We start from the raw sequence: 12,971 nt of genomic DNA on the forward strand, positions 1-12,971 counted from the left end.
CATGAAGCAGGAAGAGTCCCAAGGAGAGAATTATGGGACCTCTAAGGAAAACACCTATGACTGCCTTCTGTCATGAGTCTGGCATTTTGAGAGTCCTTAGGGTGTTTAACCTGTCATTTAGGATGTGTTTTTGCCTTCTGAAGACACCATGGGTTCAGATGATTGCAGATGGGTGTTTTAGCTTGGGGTGGATAGGCAGAGTTTTTGTTCTGAAGTCTCATGCTGTCGACCTCAGTACTTGGAAAGGGCAGCTTCTCTTCAAAAGAGTTTAAAATATGAGTGAAAAAGGTGGACATTCTCAGAATGGTGGAAGGGTTGGTCACGTTCACTTTTTGTGAGTGAACACTGAGGCACTGGGAGACATTCATTTATCTGTGTGTCCATCCAAGGAAGCTGGTTTAGACTCAATCTGGGAGTGCTATTTCAGTGCCCCAAAAATATCTCCCTTTCAGCATGGCTATAATAATGGCAGTAGTAACTCTGCTGGCAAAAAACAAAAAAAAATTTTCCAAAAGGCCAGTCTTTTTGATGTGAGAGCTCTTCTGCTGAGAGTACAGCATTGAAAGATCCTATTTTTGGCATATAAATACAAACCGAAGTTAAAGGTTTGTATGAGTTAGACATCTCTTTTCTCCACTATCAGTTCCATTTGCTTGTTTTCTGAACATAATGCACTTTTCCCCCCAGATTGTGCATACCCCTTTGGTTTTGAAAGACAAAAAATTTCAAACTTAACCAGCCTGGTTCAGGAACTGAACTCTTCCGGAATGTAGATCAATTCTCTTTAGTTGTTGTAAGTTGGGCAATGCACACCAGGTATTACAAAACAACAGAAAGAAGAAATTAAATCTACAGCTGTTGTTACCTGTGCATTTGCAGTAAAATTGTTCCATCTGTCTAGCCCCAAGGCAACAAAAAWTTATTTCCAACACTAGACTATGGATTTTTTCCTCTTCTATCACCTTTAAGAAGTACGCTGCTTTTTGGTATGAACTTTGTTGTTCAGCAAATATGAGGTTGATAACTGAACTTATTGAAAGAATCTAGGCTATCAGATCTGAAAAGAGTCTGGTGATAACTCAGAGGGATTTTATCAATTTCTTTCATTAATAAGATGATTGCTTGTGGATTAGGAACCATTACTGACATGCAAACCATTACCTTAAGAAAAACATGCCTGTGAAGGAAGACTCTAGGATCTTATCTCGTTTGTTGCAGTCACTAAGATAACCTTTTTTTACTGATACATTATCTGCTCAAAAACACTGCAAAACGTTTGTCAGCAGTTAAGTGAGCAGATACTTCAGAGTTAGGGGAGATGATTGTGATTCAGAAATGGCATAGAAGATGGGGCTGGCAGTACGTCTAAGTAGTTTGGGACATAGGTCTTTGCCCTTCACATAGATTTGCCAGACTTGTGTCTGGTCACAGGCCTTGTTTTTGTCTCTGTGGCTCTGTTCCCAGAAGACTGAACATTAGGYAATGCATGTACCCTTGGTTGGAGGAAATGGCTTCTGTGAAGGGCAGAATCACTGCTGCTTTGTGCATTTTTGTGGGGAAGTGAAGAGAGACCTGCCTCCCCCAGGATTTCTCTCCCATGTTCTCAGCAAGGAAGACTTTTTCTTGGAATTGAGTTGCGTAGGAGTCAGGGCTGCTCAACCTGTAGAGAAGAATGCCCCCTCACCTCTATCTGGAAACATTGTGAATGGCTTGCTTTGTCTAGGCAATAACCAATTTTTTGGTTGTGGTATTTGATGAAAGGAGACTTACATGCTTTCTCCACTTTTATAGATCATTGTGTCTGGTTATCGAATGCGACTGCGAGATGTCTGCAATAGCTCAGCAACATCTGAATTTCTTACAATCCAAAATCAGACGGCAGCCATGGACCCTGAAGCCTTCATTTGCACCTTGTCAAAGGAAAAACTCCGTGCAGCCGAGCAAGTCTTCCGTGCTAATTTGAATCCTTTCAAGCCTCTTCAGGTGAGTTCACAGGCCCCACCTGTGAGACACAGTGATGTTTTCCAGGGCTTTTGGTCTAGGAACTCATCCCTGCATTTCCAGAACTGCTTATAGGCAGTTAGAAAAAAAGAAAGATGGTCAGTCTATGTCACAGGAGCATGGAAAACATTGCATCATTTTGTCACTCTTACCCTTCCTGTTTGGTCTGCTACTTGCAGAGTATAAATGTGTGTGGCCTGCAGTTCAGTTTGTCAGGAGGAAAGTCTTTATGCTGGACAGTGACGAACAGGCTCCTTGTTGTCCCTGCGTTTTAGTCAAATGTCGTATCTTGGCTGGAATGAGCCCAGGTGTAAGACTGGCTTGTGCTGAGCACTAAAACCATCACCCTCTGCCCTTAGCATGAGGACACTGAGTGCAGAAGTTCCTAGCCACTGACAGGCCACAATCTTTAAGCAGGTTTAAATCATACAAAGTAGAGTCAAAGTTTTGAAGTCCTGTTTCAAAAATTAACCAACTGAATGGGTATTGAAGCAAAAATTCATTGAAAATCACACAAATGCATTTTCATGGGGTGATTGGAGACTAGAGCAAACTTGGATCTAGGAAAATCCAGTGATGTTTTGCTACAGATCTGCAATATCTGTTAAAATACAGAGGTTTGAGGAATTCAGTGCTGGAAATAACATCAGAGTGAAAAAAGGACCACTCTGTTACCCACTAAAACAAATATTCTATTGTCTTCTGTGTGAGTTTTCAGATTTGATGAGCCTTTCAGGACTGAAAGTCATGTATGGCTTGCTTGGCTTTGTCCCCAATCAAAGAGGGTCATTATCAAGTACTGGAATCATATTACTCTCCTGCACAGTACGTAGCRGTCAGTGACTTCTCTCCACAGCTCATCTTCTGTTTGCCACATGCCCTCCATCTGCACTTGTTTCCTGCTGGAAGAGCAAGACAACCATAAGCATTAAGAGGTGCAGTAGCAGCGTTAAAATTTTAACAAAGATGGGCTGTTTGGAGAGGAATGGCTATAACTAGTTTCTTGTCTTCAGTTGTGTACATGTAAACATATTTTACTTTAAACCGTTCAAAGGTGCTAGAGTTTTGGGGACTGAAAGGTAAGAAAATAGCCAGCTCAACCTCAAAATTGGTTTTATGGGCCCTATGGAGATGCAGTTTTGCTTTTCTTATTTATGGAAGCTTCTGCAACATTAGCTGACAGCAGCAGGTACTGAGTTTGTTGTGTTGTTAAGTCTGTATTGTTTGTTGGTGAAAGGAAACAGTCATGAGCCATTCTGTGCCTCTTGGCAACAGCAACATAGATTTAAGACATTATGTGCAGTTTTGAGGGGCTTCTGAGAAGCTGACTCATGATCTTTTCTTCAAGGGAAAAAAGCTGGAGTCCAGAAGCCAGCAGTGCTAGACCTGCTGTGCATTGTTGTCTGTTAAAGGACCACAGTTTTCCTCAGAAACGTGTCACAATGTACCCTCTAATTAAGCTGCTGTAATGCATCAGTGAGTAAAGCAAAAACTAACTGGCTTCAATGTGGCCAGGGAAAATGGATAAATTAACTTCAGGATCACAAGCAACACATTTGAAACTTAGTGTCTTTAGAGGCTGRAAAGTGCCCTGACCTGCAGTAACATCTTTGAACAAAGAAGGAACTTTCTGCTCCTGAACAAAGGAGGCTTTTGACACAGCTTATTGAAGGCATTGTGTGTCAAATCTTGGACATGCACACTGAAGATAGCATGCTCTGTATCTGGTACAGAGTCTGTAAACCAATGCCAACAATTTCTCCAGAGATCAGTTTTTAGGTTTTTTTTTGCTTAATCTGTTTGATGTATTTCACAGCAAGGCATTTCTGTAAGCAAAGTAAGGGCCAAGTGAAATGCAGGTGCAAGAGCAATTTGGAGACAGGTTTTTAGCTTGTCTAAAGGGATGTGGGATTCACAGATTGCACTATTTTGTGATTTATGGAGAAGCAGCGTCTTAGTACAAGAAGGTTAATRCAAGGGCTTGCAACTGTGTACAAGAGCTCTATAAATTCAACACCAAGGGCTTAAATTGTGAACTGGAAATTTGCGCCTCTCTTGATATTTGGGCAGTGAAGTGGCTATGGTTTCTTAAAATGTCATAATCCATGTGATTTAGGCTTACATCCACCTGCTTGTTTTTGTCCCTGTGCATTCCTGTTTGTTATTCCCTCTGCAAGATGATGCAGTAAATTTCATCATGGAATTGATCTGCATTGAAAGTGGCTGACCTGATTGTGTGTTTACACAAATATTTGTGCTGGAACATGGAGGGGAGGGTGCAAGATTGAGAGCCCTATGATCAGGGAGTGCGTGGGCTGGTACCCACGTGATAACACTTGCTTCTGCTGGCTTGAAATGTGTGTACATTTGCAGCCTCAGGAAAACTCTAAGTATTCTCAGTAGCTCTCAAAAAGGCAGTAATTACTAACAAATTATGGACAGATCAATGTTTTAAAAAATAACTCTTACAGTGCATACATGATGAAATGCATGAGTTCTAAATGTCACAGCATTGTTAAGTGTTTTTTAAAAAGAAAGGTAGGATACAAACAGTTTACATACCTACCTCTCAGTTTTATCCAGAACACCTTGAGTGTTGCCCAAAGAGCAATAGTACAGTTAAGGCAAGAGCTTCTGTTTAAAATTTCACACTAGGATTTCTAGCTCCTTCACTGTTCTTTTGCGTTACTTCAATTTAGCCTGTTCTGTAGAATAAGAAAGCAGAGCCAAGCACATGGAGTTATGATAGTGAGGTTAAAGTGTGTCTCCTTTCTCTATTTCATGTAAGAACCTATTAGAGGCAGGCTGTTTAGATTAAAACCCATCAGAATATCTGGGTGTGATCACAGGGCACCAAGGCAGAGGATCAGCTTTCTTTCTTCTCTGAGTGTTCACTCCACTAGAAGAAACAAGTGGTTCAGAAAGTCAGTTCCCTCTTCCATGACCCATGTCTTTGTCTGCATCCATTCTCTGAAGTCTTTTGACCAACAATACCACGGGACATGTTATACAAGCTCCTTGTGGACATATCTTCTCTTCTTGCGTCTTGCCTTGCCCTGGGTGTAATGAGTGAGACTGAGGCAGGAGAAGGTGGTTTGAAAGCAGCAGTGAAGCAGTACATCTGATTGCATGCATGCATATTTCCTTCCTGGCTTCCTTCCCGTATTAGGCCAGCAGCTGTCCCATGGAGGGGCTACACAGTTTGGGAAAGGGTAACAAGAGCAATGGCACTGCGTTCTCACCCATCACACTGTCCAGCGGGATACTTCTGACGTACCTGTTTGTATTTTCCTCTGCAAACTTCCCCAGTTTTGAGCGTGATTTGGTGGGGGGAAGGTTAAATGACAATTCACATTGCTCCTGTGGGATTTCGTCTGTTAGGCAGCACTGCCTAAGAAGGTCTTTCCCATACTCACTTCCAGTGGTATGGATGTGTAATAAGGCATAAATACACTGTGGCTTATGTATTACAGTGCTCCTTGAAAGAGTGTGGGTGAGCACATGAAAATCCAATTGTTTTTTCTCACTCCATAATATGGGTGTTGTTTTGTCAAACGGTTAGCATGAAGTAAGCATTAGATAATAAATGCATTACAGTCAGAAAATGGCTTTTAGAAAAGGTCTCCTAATGTAAATATGTGCTACAACTGAACTTGTGGCTTTCCTTGGTCTTTTGAGAGCATTTTCAGTCAAGCAGAGTGATATCATCCTTTTAAGCAGCAGTGGTTTGAGGCTTCTACTCTCAGGAAACAAAAGCAGAAGCTTAAAGCACATGATTTTTCTGCAGAGGCTAGTGGAAAGTTTCTGCTAAGGTCAGTATAAAACTGTAATAACTATTGCAAAGCAAATGCATCAGAGTGGACTTTACTAAGCAGAAACAGTTAGCTATATAATGCAGGCTGAATTTTGGCAGAATTTTATGACTTCCCTGCACTGTAAACCCATGCATTCTCAGGTATGTGAAAGAATCAGATTTGTCCATCCCCTGTAAGTCTCACATTAATTTTTTGAATGCTTGTCTGTCAACTCCAGCCATCTCAGGTAATTGTCACTAAAGTAAATCTTGTAGCATTGACATACAAGCACACAGAGTCCCCACCAATGCACTCAGTACCTCAAGAATATTATGATGTTGCTGCCCCAAAAGACCAATTTGGTGACTTGCTAGCTACTACCACAGTAATTGTTGAGGGCAGTTGTGTTCAACATCAGCTAGAGCTTTCTGTTTCCACAGTGTGCCTAGAAGAGACAGGTGATGTTTTTGCAGCACTTTGACAGTAAATGAGTCACTGTCCCTCCTCCTCCCAGCCCCAGGATGTAATTCAGATACCTGTTAAAGACAATCTCACAGTAGGACCAATCTTTCTGGATCTATCCTGAATCTAGAGCTTTCTTGTTAATGTAATTAACTACTTAGTGAGTCACTACGGAGATTATTACAGGGAAATTAATGACAYGTTCATCTGTTAAAGAAGATTGGCCCTTGGGACTGGATTTTTGTTAATATCTCTGGAGATGGCTTGTGAGACACTTCCTGAGTGGGCTTTGGGGTTCAAGAAGTGGTAGAGACAGTAACATTTCCTTCATACCAATGATACTATTGCCAGTTCTGGTGAGAAATGAGCTTGAAGTAATATGAATGTGTTAGGGAAGAAAGGTCAGGATACCATGGTATGAAAGGATAGGTGGGGTACTTCGCACATTTCACAATAAGGCTTGCAAGCTCCTTGAATCACCAAAGACTTACATATGGGGTCAGGAAAAAGTCCTGTTCAGCTTGGTGTCCTTGACTGATGGTCCAGCAGTGGCCCTTAGGAGCCATGTGAAAGGATGCAGCCATTATGCAAGTACATGACATTTCCTCASTGTAATGTTCTATTCTTCAGCAGCTTGCAACCCAGGCTTTCTCAGCTACTGCTGAGATCTTGTTGTTTAATAGCATTTGGTAAGATTTTTATGTTCAATGAATTCTTTTAAATCTTTCTCAAACTCACAACACCATCACCATTGTGTAGAGTCTACTGATTTTTTCCATTTTCACTAAGTTGTGTTTGCAGAAACCTCTTTGGTTTTGTTTTAAACTGATCATTCCACTGAAGTTCTCTAGTCCTCTGTGATGAGGCGCAGTGGGCAATCATCCCATTTCCACTCCCCATCCCACTTGTAAGTCAGCAGACCTTTGTCATAACCTCTGTTTTTTCAGGTCCCATTGGAAGGCGGTCTGTTGCTCTTCCTTCAAAAACCATTCTTACCTCGCATTGTGGCCTTTGTCTCTGCTTAAGTTCCTTCAGAGACGGAGAACCCAAAACTGCATATAGTACTTGAGTACCAGGATTGCATTRTGGATTTATATTAATGTTGATCTGTTTTATCACTGTATTTCTAAGATCTTCCTTTTGAGTGGCATTAGCTAATTCAGACTCATACAAAGGGTGTCTTAAGGTAGAACTGTCTTTTCCCTATGTACTTTACTTTGCAGTGCTGAATTTCGCCTGGCACTTTGTAACAGTGTGTCAGTAGGAGGCTGTTCGCTAATCCTTTGCAATTGGATTTTGACTTTTCATTGTTCTGAACCAATTAGTATCTTCAGAAAACTTTCCCTCACCCACCCTGTCCCTGAATCACCTCTGAATGCAGTGAACATAGATTCTGTGGAGATTGGTGAAGTATATGGGGCTGAACAAGCACATCTTTTGTTATGTATGAACCTAGAACTTTCTACCTCATCTTATTGCTCAAGTAGTAGTGGTACAGCAGATATGTAGCTTTGATATTTGCCAGCTAAATTTCTTCAAATATATCTTGAAGGTCTAAGCCTGTGAGGATTTTTAATTGCTTTTCTTCTAGTTCTGATGATACGTTTTTATTTATCCAAACCTTAAGGACTGCATTTAGTGGAAATCCATAGAGGTTAGAGAGATCCTCCCTGAATTTACAACTGGCTTTGGAGCAAAGATTAGCTGTGCACTCAAATCTCATCAGATCAACAGAACAGTGGCCATACCAGCTGGCAATGACCATGTCTTACCAGTCTCCAGCAGATCAAGTAGAACAAGTGAAAACCTCCAAATTTCTCTTTCCTGGGGCAGCTTCTGGAAACTGTGGAAAGGAAGAGATCCAGCTCAAAAGATATGTGCTAAAATTAAGGGTCTTGGCTGTTCATCTGTGTGTTACAGTGCTGTAAYTTCGGAGTGTGTTGCAAATGCTGCAACATGGAGCTACTAATATGAGTCTTAGGAATTTATTTTAATCTCCATTCCCTTGAAACAAGAATTGTGCCCAAATGTTTGCCATGCAAGATAGTCCAGATATGTGAACAGAAGGAGAAAAGAATCCCACAAACCAAACTCCTGACAACCAGTGACAAGCAGAGCAATTAGAAACAAAGAGTTGTCTTCATTGTTAATCCCTGCTAGAGCATATAGTTTCCTGAAAACTGGAAACCTGTCAGTCTTGCTTGCTGGTGACAGTGCATGCCAGCTATTTCCTGGAAGCTGTTTGTTTTAAAATACACCTTTGGTTTAGATAAAGAACATCAATGCCTAATGGAAGGACTTGAGTGATGATGACGTACACTGCACTGAGGAGTTCTTTGAGCTGGTATCTGTGTAGTCTCACTGAAAATTTGCACCCACCAAGTTGTCTTTCCCTCCACTGTACTAACTTTGTATCCCCTTCTTCGCACTGGCTTGCAGGATTTCAGGACTGTCCACATGCTGTCCTGTAGGCTATGCTTGTTTTGTGATCTGGCATGCAAGTCTGGCATTTGCATTGTAAATGTATGTGCATGCATTTAACATTGGGTTGATATGGTTCTGGTTATGGCATCTGCATACTTAATCTGTGAAAAGAGACAGGGGTGATCCTCTCACATTGCAGGATGCAGAAACCCATGGTATTTTAAGTTCAAGGTTATAGAGAAAGCCAGCTGTCTTCCCTACCAAGAATTTTGCTGTGTAAACGGTCCTTACTGCTCTATACAAGAATGTTTACAAGAGTTTAATTTCTTGGTTTGTGCTTTGCAGTAACTTGTAGTTTCCTTTTCTGTCTTCCTGCAGAGACGACTTTCTTTCAATTCCTCCTTGTGGGATCTATCAGAAACTGTGGAAACTTTGAGAGAGAGCACTGGGAAGCTTGTTAAAGAGGTAAGAAGAGCCTTTGTGTCAAGAGAACACATTACTATGGTTGTTGTCTTAGCCTCTGATCAAGTACAAGAGGCAACTCAAAGTCAAATCCCTGGCTTGTTTTGAAACTTTCCCCATCCTACAGCTGTTTTCCCTGTGTCAGTACAGGCAGTATGCACTTTGCAACCCTTTGGCACTTCAAGTTAAAAATACTGTAACAGGAATTAAAACACTTTTTGTCGTGTTTTGCCTTCTCAGCAGTGGCACAACTGTTGGGCTTGCAGTACAACTGCTGTCTAGTAGGGCCTTGTAAACGGCATGTTGAGACTTTCGTTTCTATTTTTTTTCCACTCAGCTGCCAACCCATGTCAGGGTTATTACTTGATTATGTCTACTGGGTTTCTCAGGCAGTGAGGGTATGGCATGTATGAAAGATGCTGTGGCTGTTATAATTTAAATTAGTAACTATAGGCTACTGTTTCCTCTTTATCTCTCTTGCTTTTTGGGCCAGAGATTGTGCTGAGTGCCCCACAAGACTGTGAAACAATGACATCACACCACTAAACATAAACAGCGCAGAGTCAAATTGGCATTCTAGAGACTGCAAGTATTTGTTTTTTCAGGTGAAACGACAGATAAGGAAAAAAAGCCCTGCATACCTAAGTGTGAGTCAGAAATCCAAATCTGGGGAGTGAGGAGTGGGTGTTGAGCCAGAAATTTATCCTAGTTTTTTTGTCTGGCTCTGACTTTGAAGTGCTGCTATTAGTCAAAAACATTCTCTCCCTGGAGCAGAAATCACAACCATCTAAGCTAAACAGTGCCTCTGCCTCCATCTAAGCTAAACAATGCCGCCGCCGCCTCCTCCTCCCTTCGCTCCTTCCGTCTTTGCATCAGAGCGAGAGCTCCGCGCCCGTGAACGGCAGTAACCTCTGGGAGCAGGCACAAGAGTGGGTCACTCCAGGTTAGCGTGAGCCTGACTCCCACGGAGGGGCAGCTGCCGGGAGCCTGTGCGGTGCCAGCCAGCGATTCCTGGCATGCATCCCTCCCCGAGCCCTACAACCTGCCGCACAGCCCCCTTCAGGCTGAAATTAAGACGATTCCAGGATCGGCTTTAGTTGGGACCATGGAAAAGCTTCTGCTGCTAGCAAGGAGCCTGCCCTTCACAGTTTGACTACAGCTGTTTCCTGTTACGTCATTTAAGCTTGCTTTTTTATTTTTTTTTTTTTTTTTTTGTCTGGGATAAAAATAATTGAAACCACGTGATACTCAGTTTGCTGATGTGGCCGAAAACGAACCAGGGTAACATGCCTTTTGCTTGGCAGCTGTTTTGGGTAGGACTACCTTTTATTCTGCCCTGCTGTGCAAACAAAGGCAGCTTTTTGCTCTGTGTACCGCATGAGCTGCTCCAGATGGCTTGACCGAAAGTTACTTCTTATTGTCTGTCAGGCGGATTTCTGTGTGAAAAGGAGGGACTTGCTCCCTTGTTTCAGAGGGCAGCAGCTTGAGGGGGTGGAGAGAACTATTGTTTGTGCCATGTCTAGGAGCCTTTCTAGCAGGGAATTCTAATTAGAAAATAGTCTGAACAAAATATTTTTCTTGGACTATGGGGATTGATTGAATCTGTGTCCTCGGACTCTTGAAATCTGTTTCTGGGAGGGCAGATGAAACACCCAGAACAAGGACACTTGTTCTAACTAAACTATTTAGAAACATTTAGGGAGCCAGGTCTGATGTGTGGGAGAAGAAATAACTTAGTTTCTCTTCACATTTGACATACTTTCTTCTGGAGGTGTAAAAAGATTAGGACTGCGTGTAAATTGTAAGTTGCTGGTGCCAAAGATGAAACAAAGTTCCTTGCTTAGAATATTTCAGAATAGTATGTAGAAATGTACTTGCCAATGCAATCCCTCTTTAAGATAGTTAACATATGTTAATGGGAATTAGCTGCACTTCTATTTGAGTACTTTTGCTTGTCATGTTAGGGAATTTATGATATTTCTGCTAAAGCAGCTGTATTTCTGCTGAGGAGAAATGAGCTGTTTTACCTTAGATACCAAAAACTCCCCAAGGGGTCCCTTTGAACTCACACTCGAACTGTCACACCTGAAATGAAGCCTTGGCCTTTTCAGCGAGGAAGAATCAAATGCAAAAATCTACATGAGTATATGTAATAGACTGAAGCTGTAGTGTGACACTTTCTTCATCATGATGCTGGTGTCCTATAAGTCACCCCAAACCTGTGGAGCCAGGCTGAGTGGCACCAGGCTGCAGGSAAAGGCAGCAGTGAGTACTGAGGACATAAAAGAACACTTGAATTAGTCACTCTGGACATTTGCACTCAGGCTTTTGCTCTTCTCACACCTGTCTTCCATTATACCAGTGTGTCATGTGTTTTTAGGTGTCTGAAAATAGAGGCTCCTTGTGTAGGTGACTTGTAGTAGCTGTTGTTTAGCATGAAGAATTTTTTGCCAGATTTTGGCACATTGAAAATATTCGCAGTGCTACAGATAAACAGAAAGGGTCAGGTTTGCCTCCCACTGTAAGGCCAAAGAGTCTTGAGTGTGCTTTCCTTGGGTGAACTTGAATTGAATTGTTCCAGCATGCTGCTGCTTTCAGCATTGCTGCTGGCTGGCTTTGCCAGCTGTCTTAGACTTTGGTTATCTGCATTTTATTTAAACAAAGGTGACTAGAGCTAATACACAGAGAGCAAAAGTGGCAGATGGTCTTTGATTGAGTCCATTATTGTCTCTGAAAACAGGGCAGTTGGACCACAGCATCTAAAGTTGTTCCCAAGATGAAGAGCAGTTACAAATAGGAGTCTCAGCAGCTCTGCTTGCCCTTATTAGTACATGTGCCTGTTCTGGSCAGCACAGTAAGAACATCCAAGTTAATGTCACCTGATATTTCAGTTGCAGTCAAGAAATCAGATAAAATTCTAGAAAACACTTAAAAAGGGACAGAGAACCAGCTGCAGCATTTACCATKGTACTATATAAAACCCTTTGATGCAAAACACAGGTCTAGGCTCTTGCTCTCCAAAAAGGAGTAGCAGAATTGAAATAAACTTTAGGGAAGGCCAATTAGGACATTTACAAGTAGAATTACTTTCACAAAACGAGCAAGGGAGTAGGCTGAGACTGTTCACATTGGAAAAGAGATGATTTGGATAGATGATGGAGACCTGTGGAGTTGAGTGGCATATGAAGAAGCAATAGGGATTGAATATTCACTGTCTCTTGCAGTAAAAACAAAAACCAAAGCCATGTGACACCCAATGGAGCTAACCATAGCCAAAATAAGGAGAGAGATAAGGTTTATTCCTGTGATGTTAAATACTTGTGGTTGTTCTAAACTCTAAGAGTTTACCATGGAAGAAATTCATTGAGACTTAGGAAATAGAAGTTCCCCGAGCTGTAAAGAAATGGAAGCTGGAAGGCTGCTTAGACAAGTATCCTAGATTCTTGCCTTAGTCTAATTATTTCATAGCATCTACTTATTGTCACCATCAAAGAGGTGATGTTCTGACATCTCAAGATGGGGCTTCTGAGAGCAATGCTCCAGTGTAGCATGAAACCAGTGCTCATGTGGATGGGTTGTTTTTCCTGTTGTGGTGAGCTTGGCCATGCCCGAGTATGGCAGCATTAATGCAGTGAGTGTCTCAGGCTGAGGGCAGAGTGCTTTTGCTCATGGCACAATCAGACATATTATCTAGCTTATGCCACTCAAATGAATCTGGAGGTATGAATTATTCTGGCTGGTTGTGCATTGTCACCTCAGGCTTGGTGTCAGGGCAGATGGGCAGGAGAAGGCTCCTTGCTGTGACTGACTCTTTGCACAGCTTATGCT

At 41.9% G+C, this 12,971-nt stretch overlaps 1 protein-coding gene across 4 annotated transcripts in view; it reads left to right on the plus strand.

The window, feature by feature from the left end:
- ABCA1 (ATP binding cassette subfamily A member 1) overlaps positions 1-12,971 on the plus strand; it is a 91,142-nt gene that overhangs the window by 45,383 nt on the left and 32,788 nt on the right. For all 4 annotated transcript variants that reach the window (XM_057385205.1, XM_057385196.1, XM_057385221.1 and 1 more), the window contains 2 exons: positions 1,792-1,983; positions 9,060-9,146. In XM_057385205.1, the coding sequence (XP_057241188.1) occupies positions 1,792-1,983; positions 9,060-9,146 (279 nt within the window). The remainder of the gene's footprint in view (positions 1-1,791; positions 1,984-9,059; positions 9,147-12,971) is intronic.

The sequence above is a fragment of the Malurus melanocephalus genome, unplaced genomic scaffold, assembly GCF_030028575.1.
Source record: "Malurus melanocephalus ecotype Western Australia unplaced genomic scaffold, MMel_1.1 scaffold_15, whole genome shotgun sequence".
Lineage (NCBI taxonomy): Eukaryota > Metazoa > Chordata > Aves > Passeriformes > Maluridae > Malurus > Malurus melanocephalus.